At 35.4% G+C, this 20,816-nt stretch overlaps 1 protein-coding gene across 3 annotated transcripts in view; it reads left to right on the forward strand.

Annotated features, from left to right (window-relative positions):
* The window catches only part of LOC114880118 (low affinity immunoglobulin epsilon Fc receptor-like), an 88,155-nt gene extending 69,536 nt beyond the window's left edge, over positions 1-18,619 (forward strand). For all 3 annotated transcript variants that reach the window (XM_029195770.2, XM_029195778.2, XM_029195761.2), the window contains 3 exons: positions 11,241-11,353; positions 17,023-17,258; positions 17,812-18,619. In XM_029195770.2, the coding sequence (XP_029051603.1) occupies positions 11,241-11,353; positions 17,023-17,258; positions 17,812-17,929 (467 nt within the window). In that variant the 3' untranslated portion in view covers positions 17,930-18,619. The remainder of the gene's footprint in view (positions 1-11,240; positions 11,354-17,022; positions 17,259-17,811) is intronic.
* The last annotated feature ends 2,197 nt before the right edge of the window (positions 18,620-20,816 follow it).

The following is a 20,816-nucleotide window of genomic DNA, read 5'->3' on the forward strand; positions in this document are numbered from 1 at the left end:
CAATAACTATTACGTCACTGTACATCAAATGACGAATTTTGAAACGTAGAAAGTCTGACATGAATTGATGACATAAAAGTACCAGAAAGTAGCACTTATGACACATCGATTTGAAGCTTAAAGTTTAGTGAAAATGATTATGTAACACTTTCATTAATCTTCTTAATACAAAATGTCAGTTATAATAAGCAATGACAGATTCCAAAGCATAGAAAGTCTAACACGAATTGATGACATAAAAGTACCACAAAATGGCATTCATGATATATCAATTTAAAGCTTGAAGTCTCATGAAAACGACTATGCAAACATTCCATTAATTTTTTTGATATAAAATCAAAAAATTTATTTTTCAGTTTGTTACTTTACCTCTAATGCTATTCAAAAATTCTTATCTCTTTAGTTATTATTAATTATTCAACTGCGTTCAATTTCACAACAATCATCATATTGAAACTACTTTATCTTCGAACGTGATGGATAAAAATAGAAAAAATCTTTTTGTAGGTATTTCAATAGTCGAGGAACGACACTGTCGATCTGTTCTGTTCGTCGAACAACGTACATCACTTTGCTCGTCGTCTTCTGTTTTATTTCGACGTTTCGCCGTGATTGGAGGCGTGATATATTTCCACGGCGACGACTCATCGTGTCGCGATGGAAAATACAAGGTATAGGATTCTCAATCGGGTCGTGTCACGTGGATGTCGTCGAATAATCTTGGCTAGAAATCTCCCTCATGAATAATTCGAGCAAACTGTCGATACTTGCGTGTTTGCACTTCGCATTCTGTACTGACACCTGATTCGAACCGATCGTCTTTGTAAGTATCCTCGACATCCACCCCCTGACATCGTCTCTATTTTCCGCGGAAAGTTCATCACCGAGAGCGCAAACTTTACCCTCGAAACACGTCCCATATATTCCTCTTCTCTCGATGGAAAAACGTTTGCTTTCGATTCAACGACACGGAGAATCTTCGAAGTTTGAAAAGAAATCTCGTTTCCGGAAACCTTTGCTCCTTATACTACTTTTCAGCCATTCAGAAGAGATTCTTTTTCAAAATGAACTAGCCAGATTCATATCATATAATTTTGCAAATATATCAAGATTCAATAATTTTCTAACTTTCTAAAAAATCCTGTGACGACAAGAATCTATTTTCGCTTCGTAAAATCGAAATTCCAAGCGTTCCAAACACGCTTCGATTTACGAAACCAGAAATTCCCGAAATCTACAAAGCTACCAGCTACATTCCTCCGATCATTTTATCTCACGACGAATTGTTATCTCGTGGATATTCGCTGACGCAAATATTCCTTTCACTCGGGTCCGTTTTTACGCCAACATCCGGTGGACTGTTGGTACGAACGAACGGTCGAATCATCTTGCCGCAGCATCGCTGGCAGATGGTTTAGCGATAGCAAAGTTGCTATAGGAGATTTAAAATTCCGCCAGCTGGAGAACCCTTGGCCGAAAAGCAAGCTTACTTTACGACACGTATCATCCACCGGCATGCGGACCAGTCTATGGTAATCCAAAGTGGTGGTCTTCGGGATGAGGGAACCAGTGAAGGTCGACCAGCGTAGAATCCGATTGAAAAGCGAACGTAGAAGCCTGTTGCCGTTCAGTTCGTCGTTGTTTGCCCAACTGGGTTTACCGGCTGTTTCTCGCGCTGACTCAGGTACCCGAAAATTCTTTTTACGGATCCTCCTCGTTCTTGATCCTCTTCTGGGAACAGCTTTCTGCAAAATCATAACTTCTAGAGTTTCACTGTTGGCTTCTTGATGGTATCGTAAAAATGTTCTTGGAATAGTATGAGGTGTTCCACGAGTGCTGAACGTGTTAGTTTTCTTTAGAAAAAAGACCCCCCATTGCTTGATTTAACGCTTGTGCTTCGGATCTTGAAATAAACGAAAATATTACAGAAGTTATTGATATTAATATTCGCTTTGATAATCGCATACTTAATTACCAAGTGGAACAACCTGTTTTGAAATGAATACTAAATCATATTATGCACAGTAATTTAACCCTTTGCATTTTGCAAAGCTTACACTAAATCTTTGTCAGTGGGCCTGGGTGTACCTTCTGATTTTACTTACAAAATTAAAAAAGCGTTGAAGATATAATACCAAGTGATTCTACTTCGATAGCCAATGGGTATAGTTGCAAAACAAAAACCTCGTAATTGTATGAAATTTGCATAATGCTGTTCTACCCGAAAATCATTTGTTGCTCGTTACTTAAGTGATCGTTGATGCTGCCCTAATTGGAGTCTGTCTGAAATCAGTCGATTGATTAAGGATAGCTTAACTATCAGTTGTTGGTAATAAGATTTCGTTACGTGATTCTATTGTCTTGGATAGATCTCGAGGTTCGTGATTGTGAAGCAAACAATGGGGCGGAGTAAGTACGTAGGGAATAGGTAAGAGAAGGTTTCCGGGAGATTTACACTTCGATGGCTTTAAACGAGCGATTGATTTCGGATGAACCATAAGTTCTTCAACTTTGAAAGGATTTCCCGTGTGACTATAATAGAACGATCGATGTATCACGATATAATAATTGTATTAATTATAAAATATCTCGAACTTGATCTGCTATAACAAATTCCCCGAGGAATTCGTTTCGCTCACAAAGAACAGACTCCATTGGAGGTCAGCATCATTCCAATCCTCATGACTCACTCCTTTTCGATCCACCAATTTCTACCAACAGAATCGGCCATTCCTACCGTTCAACGACTGTTAAGCACGCGTTCGTCGAATAGCTGGTGCATTTTCGAGCATAAAAAGCAGCTAGATCGCCGATCTCCACGACATTCCAAGCTACAATCCGTTCGCGATAACTCGCACGTTTGAGAAACCCTCGCTGCCGCACGTGCGGCCAAACTCCATTCACTTTCGGACCGCGCGACACTCAGCATCTCGTTGATCCTTGATCGAAAGATCGATCGATTGTACGCGATTGTGTGATTACAAAGGACGATTCGACTGTTAGATTAGGACTTATGGTCCCACGGTGGACTGGTACAACTGCAAAAACGACTAGGAGGGATGAAGGACAACATGTCGGGGCTGATACTGTTCGTTTTACTCCTTGGATCATTGGAGGCTGTTCCTGGTAGACTCAACGGTACGTGTACAGTGTTCTGGGGGGTATGATGGATTTTCAATTGATTGTTCAAGTGTCGTGCTGCTGTGGTGATTTCTATGGAAGTGTTTGTGTGAGTTTATCTGAACAATTTATGGTTGAGAGGGAAACTGAATGAATCTTTATAGGAAGTGTCTTGGAAATATTGGGTAAAATTATTCTATAGAATTTCCAATTACTTATTTGATTAATTAATATAAATGGGTAGTGGATAATCTTCATTTTTCCTACGTTCCATTTAGGATCCTCTTCAGATTTATTATGTACCTTTATTATTCTGAATTTACTTTTTAATTAATGTGCATCTCTATTTTTTTTTTAACGATCCTGTAGTTTTTAATAGGTTCTGATTCCATCGGTTTCGACAACTTTCGCTGACCATGATCGCGAATACTTTGTCGACCTTGGAAGCTATGTTCATTGAGCAAGGATATAGATCGTGGTCGTAGCCTCAGGTGAATTCCACTCCTTCGATCTAGTTTCCCTCACCTTCTACCTTGTTAAATCGATTGGATGTCATCGATAGATATCTCAATTATTGATCTGTACAATGGATCAGACAGATGAAGGTTATTTCAGTGGACCATTTGTTTTATTAATTGTCCTTATGCAGCCCACTTTTAATTTTCATATTCCTATGGTCTGGAATAGGAAAATACATTTGCTTATTTTCCTACAATTTTTATTTTATTTTATTTTATTTTATTTTATTTATCTCAAAAATGAAATCATAGTTGCATATCTTTACTCAGCAGTGTCTGTTGAAATAACCAAATGTGAATATGTGCTCATAAATTTTCAAGATTTGGAATAAAACCGTTGCTGATGCAACTAATAGCTACATCAAAAGCAATGTAAACGAAACTTCATAATTTAGAAAGTATAATCTCAACTCTCCGTTCACCTTGTTGATATTTAGCACTAAACCTTGTATATTATCACAAATACTGCAACTTCGACAAAAAGATTTCCCTTGATAATTTTCAACATAATAGACTAAAACTTGTTTTCTTGTTGCTTCATAATCAAAACTTAAAGGTTACAGATTAATCATGGTTATAGATTAAAATGCAGGAAAAGGTAGAAAACTATTCAGTTATTATACTAAAGTCTCCCGAGATGAAGTATCAGTTAAACGAATAATGCAACATATAATCATTCTTAACATTAGAAAAAACTTTCACTTAAAGAAAGCTGACCATTCGCACAACATTCGTGCACTTTTACCTGCTAGATTTCACTTGATGTTAAAGTTCATTCACAGACAACTGTGTATTGTTACTCGACAATTTACAACACGAAATCACCGGACATGCATTTGAAATCAACTTCTCGATTCCGATTCGTCGAACAATCTAACTAGTTCGAGTCACTTTCCGTTCACTTCCGTTGGTCCTCGAACGATTACGCTAGGTCCTTTCCGGTGTTGCACGTGGTAAGCACGTGGAACGATGCAGGAGATCATTAATCACTGTACACGATAGCGGGACAGTGAAAAAGATTAACGAAGCTATTGTGAATAAAGAACATTGGTTCGGTGGTGTTACGAAAGTCCTAAGAGGGAAGAATTATCGTCAGGAAACTCTGCGGGTTCGATTTGACCCGTAATGAAATTATGCCGATACCTGGATGTCGATTTTCAGATTAAATTAACTTTAATTGCAATAATTATGGAATTATAATGAGAAAGGAGAAAATCAGATTAAAATACTATATTTTAGAAAATCTCTGAATTTTTCAAAGTGCATCTAATGCATAGATCTCCTTAGCATTAGATGCAACGAAGCAGTGTAATACAATGTAACATATTACAAATGTAACGTAATATGATATCTACTTTTTCTAAGTGAAGTGATTGCAAGGTCAATACTAATGATTTTAATTCACTGTACGTTCTAATGATATAAAACGATAACTTTTATTAATAGTACTTTTATCTCTCCAGTTCTATTATCGAAACCAGCATGCTGCAGAATGTAGAACGAAAATTGAATCTTCAATTACAATTGAACCCAGCAAATAACATTTCGCGTAACTGTTTCTTCGTTCTCAAATTCCGCATTAAAATAATATCACACCGTTGAATTTTGTAACCCGAGCGGATTACACGACGTTGCACTCAGCTGCACGCAGTCATTGCACTGCAATGCACTCGATCTGCCCGGTAGAGCGGAAGTATGAAGCTATGCAAGCTTTCCTTTCCCTCTTCTTCTATCTCCTTAAGGTGTCATATCCTGTATTTCCCTCTGTCTCTTTCTTACACCTACTGTTTCCAAATCCTTTGCCCTCTGTAATTGTGTCTTCGATACTCTTTCTCCTGTTTATCAACAATTTCCTCTTGCCTCGATTGCTCGAATTCGGTGAATGCTCGCCACGCTTCAAGAAATTCACTTGCAAATAAAATGTTACTAAACGACACGTTGACATTAGCTGTTTTCATTTTCACCGTGCTGGTGAAACCAGATTATTCAGGAAAGGAGGTATACTTCCACATTGGGTATTTATATGATAGTACAGAATTTATTTATGTAAGGAGAATCAGGTATATGGAACACTGCATGTTTAATAACAATTATAAGTAGGTGTTTTTAAATTCACCACTTCTAAGAAATTTATAAATTAAGAATTAAAATTGCTAAGTAGCATTGGTGTTAATTTATAGCGTTTGAACTAAAAATCATAATGTGAAAATAAATAATAAGTGCACTTATGATCAATTCAGGGAAAATGGCGGTGCCACGTGTTACCACCCTTCCCTCTAGGTATTCCCAGGGAAAATGACAATGGGGTTTGTGGTTCTCCATCACTTCTGTATAAGCCCCTTATTTAATAATTGAATTCATCTTGTTTTGTTTCCAAATCATTTTTAATATCGTCGAAATTAAGATTTTGAGAAACGAGGTACTACATAGCAAAATAAATGCTTAAATTTGAAAATTAATCCCTGGTATTTTCAATAATTAATATTTGGATGTGTATTGCAATATACAGTCGTTTTCCTTATGGCATGTTGAATATTTTCTTATTAACTGTTGACGTAACGCGCTTTCGTAAGAGAAACATTGGTTTCAAGAGTTTATGATCAAAATTAATTACATTTTTTATGCAAGTCTGATCGTGGTCTTCCGTTTATTCGATCATTCCTCTTGTCTTACTTAGTTGCTAATGATCGCGGATTAACCAGGTCTGGTATCCCGGAGCAGTTTCTTGCGAAACATTCTGAGCTCGTTACGCTCTAGAAGAATAATTTTTCAACAAGCCGGGTCCGAGAATGCAAAATAGGTAAGGTAAATATCACGAAGGAGGAGTTTTGTGGTTTTTGAAACGATTTGAACGCATGATTTCAAACAGCTAACGATGACCGTAGGCGTTGATGGAATTTTCCTGTTTAACATTGTTGCGTTACAAGTTGATCTTGATTGGAAAATGTTATATGACATTCAAAACTTTATGAAAAAGTGATGTATTCCATTTACAAAATGAAATTTTATAAAGTAATAACATTATTGAAACAAATAATCCAATGATGCACTGACAGAACAATTTAATTACTATTTAAACATTCAAGATTAAACGAATACACAAGGTAAAACGAATACTTCAATTAATAATGCAATTCGCTATAATTAAAATTATTCATTAATACTAATGAATTCGATACAGTCAAAATGTTTTTAAATATTTAAACTGCATTATGGTTTGAAAACTTCCATCGGCAATTATATACCATCTAATAAGAGTAATTAAAAAATGTCTCCATTATACATCCAGTTTTATGATAAAATAAATAAAATAAGAACTCAAGTATGGGTTAAATTACAGACTGAACCCAATACATTTTTCTTCTCTTATAATTCCCTCGGCAAAAATAAATTCCTTATTTCTGGCAGGAATTTTTTACGAAAACTAAGATGGAATTGTTTTTCTTCTGCATTCCTCCCCGCCATGAGTAATTCCCCAGAGGAAGCTTAATTATCCTGTCTCACGCGAAAGGTCATCGTGAATTGACGCAAACAGGCGTCTGTACAACATCGACAGAGAAAGTTTCAGAACCGGTTGATTCTACTCTCTTCGGCAAGCTTCTGTTACGTGAAAGAATAAAAATGAACCGTTCGAGCTGAATGTACCTCGGTAATTTCAAGTCCTCGGAATAATCGATGCGCTTTCCCGTAATCGTATTACGTTCGAGCTTCTTTTTTAATATCAGAATCCTCTGCTCTATCAAGGGAAAAGAGGAAGATATAATGGATATTGACGAATGGAATTATAATATAATTATGGTCGTGAAGGAATTGATCCTTCCGAGAAATTGTATTGCGTTATCGCCTATCAAATGGCTGATTTAGGAAGATATAAAGTCTGACATGAATTCATGACATAAAAGCATTACGAACTAACACTTATAATATATCAATTTAAAGTTTAAAGCTTGCTGAAAATGACAATGTAAATACTTTTTTAATATTCTTGATACAAAATGATTTGCTACTAATTATAGCGCTATGCAACATCTTCGATTGTACAAATTAGTTGGTCGATATAGATGTTCCTTTGAACTTCCGGACGACCCTCTTATCGGTAACTTTCAAGTTTCCCGAATAATCTTTTGCCTGTCGAAAGAATTTTTCAAGCCGTCCTAAAAAGCTCGCACCCCTTTCACCGGTCGAACTTCCACGGGAGAACGTTTCCGGCGAAGTTGTCGGATTAAATTTTCCAGCCCATGTATCTTCCGTGGTGCACTCTTGCGCTCTGGTTTCACGAAGAATTGAGATAAATAGGAGGATAAATACGTCCATGCCGGAGGTGGATAAATACGAAGAAGCATGATGAAGTTCACTTTTACTAATTAACCTGAATTAAAGGGTGCCTCGAATCTTCGTGTTCTTACGACGAACGTTCAACGTTTGCCTCTATAAGTGGTGGAGATCTATTTAATTAACTTTCAAATTCATGGTGTGTTGTAGTGTGGTTAAAATTTTTAATGAGATTATATTTTCAAATTTATTAAATATTGGCAAAATTATTCAGCATTACTCAGATATTTTAAATGTATTATATTTGCTGATATTAAAAAGTTAGGTCATTTTAGATAAATATAAATTTTGAAAATTAATATATTATTGTTGAAATAAAAATTTTTATTTATATCTATTCTCAAGTGAATCAATTAAAATTCAAAGCTGAGTTTACCCTCCAAATATCTAAGTTACAAAATATCACAGCAAGAAAATAATTAGAATTTTAATTTTGACATCAATTTATCATAAATCTTGTATATTTGTCAAAATCTTCAATGCAAGTACCAAAAAATGTAAATTCTTAGGTCTCTAATAAGTATTAATTAATGATTGTGTAATCATTAGTGAGAATCTTAATCGACGATCCGAATTTTTCACGGAGCTAATTATCTCTTGTATGTACGTTTTGCGTTTCGCCAGGGGGGCCGTCATTGTAATCAGCAGCAAATTAGGTCAATCGTTGCTCATAAAATTATAGGCTGGCCGGTTGGACGTGTTCCAAACAGCTGCCAGGCAAGTTGAATTTACCAAGCGATCCCTGACGTGCGCCAGCGTTTATAACGTATTCATTAATTACCGAAATCATTGGTGAATTAACGCGTTCTCGATTGTTACAACTTTGGAAGGCATCCTCGTAATAACGAACACGTGTTTAGTAATTGTTCCGGTCAATCGAACTTTGCAAATGAAGTAAATAAACGCAGTATTTGGCAACAAACAATTTTGTGGACAGAATGACCTCAAAGTGATGTACACAATGAAAATTATGTAACTTTTGAGGTAAAGAAAATTACAAAATTGAAACTTGGAAATTTGCAAACTTACAAGTTCATAAACTTACGAATTGGCAAGCTTGGAAATTTGCGAATTTACAAAGTTAGAAATTTACAATTTCATAAACTTACGAATTAGCAAGCTTATAAATTAGCGAACTTCAAATTTGCGAACCTACAAATTAGCAATAATCAAATTCGTGAGCTTACAAATTCGCAAACCTACACTTCTAATTCAAACTTCCCACTTTTCATTAAATTTTCACCTAATTTTATGCCTCCATAGATCTACCAAAGGCGAGCAAAATGAAAATTCGATATTTTTGATTAAGGATCGTCGATTCGCAAATCTCATTCGTATTTCGAAGTCGACAAAAGCGTCCAGTGACGGTGGACGTGTCGGCGCAGCTTTTAAGGCCGGTAATGGCCGTTCGCGGATTTGTAAATTCACGCGATGGATTTCGGTCTGGTGTATTGTGAATTCGGTATTGTGCCGAACATGGCCGTTTATTGGCCGGATACGAAATCCCAAGGCTTGTCGATCGTACTCCGTTAATTACACCGCGTCATTTTTATCGTGGTATCACACTGGGAATAAATTCCTGGTTCACTGTAGAATTTAACTTTTGATATATCGGATAACGTTATCGAACAAAGAAAAACAAGTTAATTCGATCAAATTCAGAGGTTTGGTCATTTAAAATCGAAAGAATAACAAATTTTTAAAAATTACAGGAAATAGTTTAAGGGTGACAATTTTGTTTTTAAAAAATATTCCATATTTTAATTTAATTTAACTTTTCATACCATTCGTGTAATTTTAACGATGGTTCAAGTAGCACAAATCAATAATTAACACCCTGTCTATCATAGAAAGATTGCTAACTGATACCATAAGTTTAATTATGTTCAAATGACTGAGAATAATTCCGAGAAATAACTCCTTCTAAAGTCCATTAAACTTTTCGTATCCTTGCATCGGAAGCTTCAGTTCATCGAAAAACAATCGTGAACTGAATCACGAAGCTAACCCAGACTCTAACCACGGTGTTGCGTGTCAAACTGGCCGCTGCATTGTGAAACAATGGTCGGAGGTGCTCAGTGAAATTTAATAGCACTGACCAACGAACGAGGAACTCTACGATTCGACCCATGACCATTCCTGGATATCTGGAAAATCTCCTTAACACGATTACTGTCACTCGAAACATATAGTGATAAATATTATCATTCATTATTTAGTTGAATTATTCGAGTTATTACGTTGTATTATTAAAATTGTGATTATTGTTATTTATTTTTAATTGACCTAATGCATCAAAATAATTACTGAATATATATTTACCTCATTAAAGGTGTTAAATTGTATTTGATAGAATTGATGCACGCCTCTCTGTCAGATATTTTTATTGAAATTTCACGAAACAATGGCTCTGGAAAGGGTTGTTTTGGTGAGGCGGAGAAAAAAGTGGGACAGGAAGTAAGAGGTAGCGGTGTCTATTAAGAGTTCCGTTGAATATTAATGCCAGGAAACGTATTCCAGGACCACGTCGCGGCGATTAACGAAGCGATTATTAAAATATGCAAAACGCCATTCTAATTAGCCCGTTAACGAAACCGAGAAGGCGTTTTGTTCGTCCGCAAGCAGCTCCTTTTATTCCTGCTGAACGAAGAAGAAGAAGATGATGATGAAGATGGTACCCTGAGCAACTTTCTCGCGATGCAATTTTCTCGTATTATCCCGCTCGATTACGCGAATACCTTGCAGTGGACGCGATAACGGCACGATGCCCGTGGAAAATTAGGATTTCTGAGCAATTCTCGAAGAGATAATCGAAAGGTTAATGAATGTGTCGAGCATGGAACCTTGTTAACACTTTTGCAACCAGCTTAACAATTCAATTTACTTTAAAAAAATTTGATTTATCTTCTAACAAGATAACTTTGAGTTTCTTAGAACCAAAAATAATTTTGAGTACAGGGGAAAGGGGGTTGATACTATGAAGGAAAAGGACTTCTTAAAAAAATTATTAGAGAAAAACTATTGCACAAATCGATTTAATTCCTTTTTTATTAAAAAGAGAATACATTAAAGATTATTCAGAAAAATTTTCGAAATTGAATATAAGCAAATATTGCTAAGAAATTAATTTTTGCACTTAAGTGTAATAAAACATAGTTGTCTTATGGTTGAAGTCTGCTCTAAAAATGAATGAAATTTTTAAAAATACAATACAATAGCTGCGGCAACAAAAGCTTAATACTAAGATTTTCTTCACGTTTTCTTTTACAGACGACTGCCCGAACTGCGTGGACGAGCACAGTAGCAGCATGGCGGCATCGAGATGGACGATGCCATTGTTGAAGCTAGGCGAGAAGAGATACTACCTGGGGATCTTCTTCAAGGTATCACAGCTGCCAGTTACTTTGATTTATCTAACCGTCCGGTGGACGCGGCCTTCCGGACTTGATCAAATTATTTCCAAGCTCGTAAGTTTCCCGCTCGCCGTCTCTGCACGCTTTACGGTGCATCGAATCCCGGACCAGCCTGTTATCGATCTCTTCAGCTGAGCGTGAACCTCATGCACGCTTTGTGCAACGCGGAAAAGTGAGTCTGACCGATCAGAACCCTCGAGGAATTGCGATGTCTTCCCCTTGAATGACGTAAAATAAGAGATTACCTTGTCAGTTTATTGCTGAGACGGGGAAAACTTCGTTCCACCTTTGATAGGCAATTTCTTGTAAAATAGTATTCATGAAGTTGACGTTCACTCTGTGTTTCTCGGGTACCTTCGATAAGAAGTCCTTTGCTCTTTTTAACGTTGAAGTAGTCGAATAGCGTCGCAGACGGTTGACACAGGATCAATTTTGCACCGTGTCAAAATTCTTCTTCCATGACTGAGAATGAAAATAGGTTCTTGTGAAGTAAACGTTCAAAGAAAGCATCAGTATGCTTAAGAATTTTATTTTGTTGAAAGTATTTTACCTTTTATCGTCTAAAGCTCTTTGGCTGAATATTTTAATTAATTTACAGAGAGATAAGTTTATAAAATTTATTCAATTCAGATGAATTACTGCGTTTTAATTAAAAGATAATAACACTGGCTATGGAATGAATCTGATATAAATGGATGAGTCTGAGGGATGTAATAATACAATATGAACAAAGCGTTAAAATCTGTTGCATATAATAGGAAAAATAATTAAATACGAAATAATGCATTAATACTTTGAATGCCATATTTCCTATAGCTGAATGAAGTATAACTTCGTTTTAATGAGAGCAATTTTAATTAATCAATTACAAATAATCTTTTCCATTTATTGAAGATTTATCCAATAAAAAGAGCCAAATGTTAAAAAAATCGTATACTAAATTTATCGAATTTCTACTTTCTTTTAATATTCAAATTACTATTTCCAAATTAACATATATCAGTACCACGCCAACACATGCTGGTTTAACGACTTCGAATTTCACATTCACCATTCTAATGTAGAATTCTAATATTGAAATTTCACAACGGTCCCGTTAGTTCGGAATTAGGAATACCGTGACACCTTTAGCACTTCGAGGACGATCGATGCCCAGAAGTACCATTAACCCATTTATTACGTATTCGTGTCTAGTTTAAACCCATCACCTACTTCTTTGCCGTCTTTCCTCTAACCTAGACCCCCCGAAGACCTACTTATCGCGACCACGAATTCATGCCAGAGCAAAATCTTCAAACAATGTCTGTTAAGAACTGTGACAGCTTTTCTGCAGAGTTTCTGAGACTTTAAATTATTTCTATTTCATTCCTTTAATGGTAGAGTCTACTTTATTCAATTCCTTACCTACTTTTTATTCATTTAATTCACTTTTATGAATATTTAATCTTCATCACTTTTTTGAGAAAAAATATTATTTTGGAGTTGTAAAATCATCATTTTTTTATAACAGTATAGAATTTGAGAAAAGTTTCTTCAAAATGAGGTGATTAAATTTTATTGAAATTGTAAAGTGGGGAGTTTGAAAAATGTGTGTTTAAAATTATTTGTTAAATAACTTGACTATCTGAAGAGCAAGCATGAGTTGACTCTCTCGTTTCCGAATCGCTGTCCGAAAATGGATATAGTTACGGATGAAGCGATGGAACAACTCTCTCTCCGTTGCTCCACCTCGGGTCACCTACTTTCCTTGACTCGCACGCAACGGAACAGTATTATTAAGAGAGATTTTGCAATCAGACAGCGTGTCCGGTCTGCGGCCTTGCAACAATCTCTCTGAAAGGGTGGGTGGAAATGACGTAAAGCCTTCCTCGGCCGATAAACGGGTGTTTCGCAAACAGGCCAACGTTTCTGATCTTGATCCTCCGTGTAATCGGATCAACGGAAACGGAACGTCCTTTTGAACATCCCTTTTGTTTCGTCTGCAAACAATCACTTTATAACGGTGTCCTTTGAGTAAAACCTTTATTCTATATTCTTAACCCTTTCGCTGGAAAAATAGTTCAGACGCTTTTATATTAAATTCATTCATTTTTCAGCTGTTTATAACTCCTTCAATATTTAACAAAGAATCTTATAAAATTTGAATTTTTACTTTAAATATATATAAATATATGTGAAAAAGCTCAGCTTATCATCGCATTAGAATATTAACACTTTCTTTAAATTATTATTTATTTTCTATTTAACATAATATGATAATTTATTTAGATTTATATCTTTGAATTCTTCATGGACGTTTTCCTTTCGTTTAACATTGGAAATTGTCTGATTCAGACTTATACTGCATCAAGAAATTTCTAATGAAATTTGTTTTTTGAAATGCAGCATACGAGGCAAAGTAATTACATTGTACCGTAGACTGTAGATATTAGGAATATTTCAACGGCATTGTCGCTGGGAAATACACAAATGTCGTGTGCAGGGTACGCTTTTCTTTGCGTTCACCCTATCGCGGGAAAAATATGAGAATGCTTGTTGCTCGGTCATTTGCTAGCTGTAATGGAGCACCAAGGGAAATTTATGCGGACCTGTGCTCGCATTTTTAAGCTCGTATTTTCGCAGTGATGTGTCCGCTACTCTTTTCATCCGATGATAAACGAACTGAACGAGAAAGACGACGGGTATCAATGTAGAATCAAATGAAGAGGCAACATTCTTTTGAAATTAAATTTAATTAACTCTATTTCATATAATAGACGTAGATGATTTGATTCTACCTTTGATGATTTCATTATATCGAAATGTTGCATATCAAACGAAGGATTTTGGAATCAATGTATGAAGTCTGAGACGATTTCATGACAGAATGTTATTTCAAAATGGCACTTATGGCATATCAATTTAAAGCTTAAGCTTTGATGAAAATTACTGTATGAAAGTTTCATTAATATTCTTAATACAAAATGAATAATTAAGAATTGAATATACGCTAATGGACAACAGATTGATTGATCCATTACTCGTTTCAACGAAACAGTAGCCATTTTTTATCGAAAATATCAATGAAACGTTTGTACAATCATTTTTCTGAAAGTTTAAGCTTTAAATCCATATGCCACATGTGCTATTTTACAAAACTTTTGTGTCATGAAATTGTCTTAGACTAATTAAGTCATTAAGTGCTATTTATTTTACCAAAGAGTTTAATCTCCCCTTTTTTCTATAAACACAGTATTCATTTATAAGTAAAAAGCGCGGAGCAATTTATGCGCATAAATAGACGATTTCAAATGGACGAGTTATCTTTCATCGATAAATCGATACGCAATGTTTCATATTTCCACGTTAATGAATGAACATAGAAAACGATAACATAATTCACAAAAGAAATGAAAAATGAACGAAAGAGATACAGGGAGGCGGATTCGAAACGTTCGAATAAACTGGAACGTGCGTTTCTTCTTTCATCGGGAATAAAGTAAAAGGGTAATTACGAGGAAGAGAAAAAACTGGCGAACTCGTATACACGATCGGGAATAATTCTTTTCACGTTCATCGATTGCCATGGGTAATTTGCTGGACAAAACGAGTGGCTGGGTTCGCCTCTTCTCCCATAAAGAACCGGTATTTTCATCGGGTTCGAATCGTCGATAGCAATTCGCGAATCAATTCGATTACGGCATTAAAACGCGAATTAAGCGAATGCTCGATCATTCGGGACCTTTATGGCAACTCTGGCGACGATAAAAATTCCAGTTGCGAGACGACGAGGAAAGTTTATATAGCTCCTCTCTCCTTTTTGTTTCTTTTCAATCTTTTATCAGAGCGCCACGTTGAAATGCCGAAATGTCGGCAGAAATTTCTTCGAAATTTAACGAAGAATACACAGGTAGAGGTATTTCTTTGATTCAAGAAAGAATTTAAACTACAATTTATACGATAGGATCATGATAAAGGAATTTTAAGTGACATTTATATTAAATAAAATATCCTTTTTCTTTTTCTTTATGATGCAAGAATGTTCTTCCATAAAGAAGCCATAAAATTCGAGGAAAAATTAAATGGATAATACCAGATAGTAATATGGATTATTCATTTTACTTTTATGTAAAATGTATTACATAAATTCAAATTATTCCTCATGAAAGATGTAATGTATATCATTGTTGAATATAATTCAAGATTATGATGGGTCATATTTTGACGTGCTTCTTTGTAAAGGAAAAATATAGAAATGGGGAATAGGGTTTCGAAAGGATCCAATGAGGCAGCTGGCGCGACAGAAGCATAGAAGCATCGCGATGGAAGAACGAGGAAGGAAAAAGAAAAGGATTTTGAACGACACCAGCGCAATCGCTGCAGGGACGTTCTATTTACTGCGCTTTATTTGCATTCCCGTCGGGTTACATGCGATTTTTCGTGTCCTCAGTTCACCCCTTTTTCTCTTCCCCTTCGTATACGAAGGTGAAACGTGTGTCGAGCAACCTCGGGGAAAACATTCCTCTACGTCGACACGAAAATCGCATTCGTTCCTGGCGAATTTATGACACGGCCAGCCCTTTGAACCGTGCCCACTGTCCACGATATCTTGCGCCAAAAAAATATTGACAATACCCGTGACACGTTCAAAGCTCGGTCGAAAACAATCCTTTTATACAGATGTATTCGTTTCGAACATTTACGATACCATTCGATGTTTAGGGTTGGATTGAAGGGCTTGGAGAAGCGAATAATTTTTCCAGAGTGATTACAGTTTGATATGAATTAAAAAATGTTGTGCTAATGAGGGATTTAATTTGAACAGCTAGTTGAACATTAATTAGTTAGTAAATGATTTTGATTTTCTGATTCAATTTAACCTTTTCTATTTCTAATCAATAATTTATCACCCCTTTCTATCCTATTAATAATTTAGAAAGTCTGTTATTATTTTCATGTAAGAATTAGAAATTAATTTTTATTTATGAAAATGATTATTTGAAAAACCATGTATAAATATTATTATACAATTATGTATGGGTTTAATTATATTACAATTATGGTCTCCCAATTATAGGTGAAGCACCAGCTAAATAATTATTTACCTATCCAATTACATGTTTGAATTAATTAATATTTTCGGAGTTATTAGTTAAATACATAACGGTAATTAATTACCCGATTAGCTTACGTTTGAATACCATATTATTATACATATAATTTATCAAACGATTATTATCAACGTTTAAATTCTGATTTAAATTCTATACTTTCCAAGTATATCAGTTTTAAAAGTAATATTACAATAACATCATTAATTATTATTCAGATTGGTGCAAATATTATATTATTCGCCCTTCACGATCCTCATTTCTTATCCACCTTGTTTAGTTTGCCATAAATAATCAGATAAGACCGTTTTTCCATAGTCTTCGTCGAAGCTAACGGATCACGCACCGTCACTAATGAGGCTTTAAAGCTGCTTCAAGTGATTACAATAAATTAGGAAATTCTCTTCGGTTCATGTTTTATTAATAAATGTTCAGTACACTCGGGGGCAAAATTCAATGAACTATAAGTACATTCTTTATAAACCAGGGTTTAATTCATTCTCGATAATGAATTTTTTCTATAATAATATTATATTTGATGTGTTTCAGGCTAATTGGTACAGAGCGTCCCAATATTGCCGATACCATGGAATGCATTTAGCGAGTATAGCTTCGCAAGAGGAGAATGACAGGCTCGAGAAACATATCAAAGATTTTGGCTTAGGGCATGAACATTTTTGGACTTCCGGTACTGATCAGGCTGAAGAAGGTACCTTCTTTTGGATGGCCAATGGCAGACCCATTACATTTGAAAACTGGAATGTCGGCGAACCAAATAATTTCAGGTAAAATTCTTCTAATCTTTTTTGCTCTAATTTAGATATTTTAGAACATGAAGCAATGGTATTTTCAGTAATTTTAATTATTATAACTGCAATTTTCTGGTACCCTTACATCAGAGATTCTCAAACTTATTTAGCCTATCGTCCATTATGCTATACTCAGCACCCAGTCATTTATACCAAACTTTAAGCTTCAAATTCATATTCCATAAATGCCATTTTATGGTACCTTTATATCAGAAGTTTCCAAACTTATTAATCTACTGTTTCCATGCTTTACTCAGAACCCTCCGAAAATCTATCTTCTTTAAATGAACAAACAGAAAGATGCAGTGACGAATTTACACCCCTCGATTACATTTAAAGCCACTACCGCCCCCATGAATTGTTCCAGAGCCCATAAGAAGATAATATCTCTCACTTTGGGAAGCACTGCTTTATATTATCCTCAATTCGAAGTGGGCCATTAAAATTCAAACTCCAATAATTTCTCATAGCACCTCTTGTAACAAAACAACAATAACAGAAACACAATGCAATCTTTTGTTCCTTCCAGATACGAGAACGGTGAAGAGGAGCATTGTCTCGAATTATGGAACAGGGATGGTAAAGGGTTAAAGTGGAACGACAGCCCATGTAGTTTTGAAACTTTCTTCGTCTGCGAGGTGCAGTGACGAGGAACGTATTCGAAAGTCATCGATTCCATTCGATATACTTTTACGAGTCATCGTCAGTTGTTGCTAGAAAATTGAGTGACGAGTTAATTATCGATTTCCTTTCGTTTCTGTTGCAACCTGCTGAACAGACTGAACGTGAAAAATAACCTTGTGTGTTAGCCATGTGTTTCGAGTGCTAATCACGGGCTGAATCAGAAGGACCATTACTGCCCTTGAAGGGACGGTACAACGATGGATCACTTTTTTTTGGACTTATTGAAGTGTGCTGGTCAAAACTGAAAAGGTTTGATATTCTATGTGTGTGTTCTACTTGTGCGTAGAATGTTTTCTTTAACATTCTGTCTTCAGGTGGATTGAGGACACTTAAGTGGCCCATTTTGTTTCTTCTCACACTGTCTGTAGATAATTGTTTATTTTCATAGAAATATTAATTAAGGAGTCGTACAATTTTAGTTCGCGTTAGTTGTTTATAAGTAACGATGTATGTGTATGTGTATAACAACCATCTCAGACTGCGTAGGTATGCTCTGGTATGAATTATTCTCGTTCTAGATATTCATTCTTTACATGTATGATTTTTCTTTTTGTTTATATAATGTGTTATTAATACGAAATTGTAATGTACAATACAAGGTATAGCATAACGTAACGTTAAAGATAGGAAATAAAAGGCGTAATATTTTTTAATACGAATAAACTTAATTAACAATTTTATAAACGAATATTCATTTTTCAGAACAAAGGCAAGTAGTTCGTTGGTTTGCAAAATTGCTAATTTTTTATTACTTTTCTCTTCATTATTAGAAACTCGTTATACTAATTTTGATATTGGTAGATTTCATACTTTATTTACCAAATTAATATAAAATTACCATTCGCCAATTATTAACAAAGTATGCACTTCTATAAATTAATTTTCATATTTTTTGTAAAAAAATAAGAGTTTTAGTTTATGATGCCAATCAGTGCATAGTTTTATACAAATTAACGAATATTGCAATAAATCACTTGGTTTTTAATTGAAAGTAAGAATTCACGTCGTACAGTATGAAGCGTACAGTAAAGAAAGGAATTCGTTTGATAGAAATTCTGAACGAACTTTGTGCTTTTACGAGCTTGTTGAGCGTTGAAGCATTAAACCTCGACTTCGAGAACACACGCCATGATACATGGCATCGTTCAACATTATACAGTGAAATTTCAATTACTCTCTAACTTTTCGTCGAGTTTCACATTCAAAAAATGGGGTGTTGAAATTGAATTCCTTAAACTATTCGACGAAGTTATTACTTATGAATATTTATTTTAGCCAATCAATTTTTAAATTAACTAAAGCAAATTTAATTAACTGAAGCTGATTTCTGTATGCTTCAAGTTGATTGGCTTCTGAAGATGTTCGTGTACCAAGTTTCATCGAAGGATTTCAATGAAACTAATTTTGAAATGTTTCATATTAGCAAAATTAATACATTTAATTTAAGTATAAAGAAGAAAATTAAAAATAAAATTTGTATTATACTTTTATTATGCTTGTATCGTTAACTATTGTACAGACGGACCAATATAAGCAGACATGAAATGATCAAATACGAAAACTAAGTAGAGTCTCGTTATCGACAAGTAAAAACGAATGGAACAAAAACAGGATACAATTCAGTGTACGACTTTTCGCTTGCGGATTGCACGTTCCGGCAATTCGGAACAACGCATCGGTTGCTTCATTTTTCGCGATTGGTGCCGTTTCGAAGCGTCGAAATCGCGTGCCGCGAAAGCTTGGCCGCGCTTATTGAAAAAGGCAGGCGAGCCAATAACAAAAGGTAGAAAAGAAAAACACAGGAACCGGCCAGAAAAAGCACGCAACTGTAATGAAAGTTGTTCTCCCGGAACGTTGTATTCCCGTAACGAATCTTTCCGGTCGACGTGACCCATGCTTCGTCGTTTCAACGTTCCTCCCTGCCGACCGACCACCCTCCACCGTCCACTGACTGCCCTCAACAGGATTGACAGAACCAATTAGTGGTTCCGTCGATTTTTCGCCGTTTCTGGGGAAACAACAATACCTTGGGGAGAGGTAGCGAGCTAGCAAAAGCGGGAATAAACAAGAAAAAAACGAACGGTGCTGAAGAGACTTGTAAAAGTATGGAGCAGACGAGGCTAATGAAAATGAAATCGATGGGCTACAAAGATTACGTCAGATCTGATTTACGGTACAGTTTATATGTTGTAACGTAAGTTTTCCTTAGTTAACTCTTTTGCATGACAATACTGAAACAGATACGTGTAAATATTACCATTTAAGCGATTTGACATTCGCATGGATTTTTAAGGAAATTAGTGTCGTTCTTCCATCATTATAGTTTACGAAGATCATATACCACTATCTCTTCTTCTCTTTTCGTAAAATGAGAGCTTAGAAGCTTAGGAAAGCTTCCAGATTAGTGGGGATATATTATAACGAGAGTCTACTGTATAACATTGTTTAGTCATATGCAATAATCGGGTGCTAAATAACTATATTCATCCTAATTATACAGTAACCAATTAGGGTAGGTGACTATAGTTATCCTTAGTAATGAAATAGTTGAAAGGAATTGTAGAAGCATCCTACATCTTTGCATTCTTCACATCTCCGCACCACTTACATCCTAGTATTCCACACATCCCTGCATTCCTTATATTCCTGCATCTCTTATAGCCATGTATTACTTATACCCCCGCAACCCTTACGTCACTGCATCTCATACATCTCTGCATCCCTCATACCATTGTCTCCCTTATATCTTTGAATTCCATACACCCCTGCATCCCTTACAACCCTAAATCTCTTACATCTCTGCATCCCTTAAATCCCAGCATTTCTTATAGACTTACACAGAAATCGAAA

The sequence above is a fragment of the Osmia bicornis genome, chromosome 5 (assembly GCF_907164935.1).
Source record: "Osmia bicornis bicornis chromosome 5, iOsmBic2.1, whole genome shotgun sequence".
Lineage (NCBI taxonomy): Eukaryota > Metazoa > Arthropoda > Insecta > Hymenoptera > Megachilidae > Osmia > Osmia bicornis.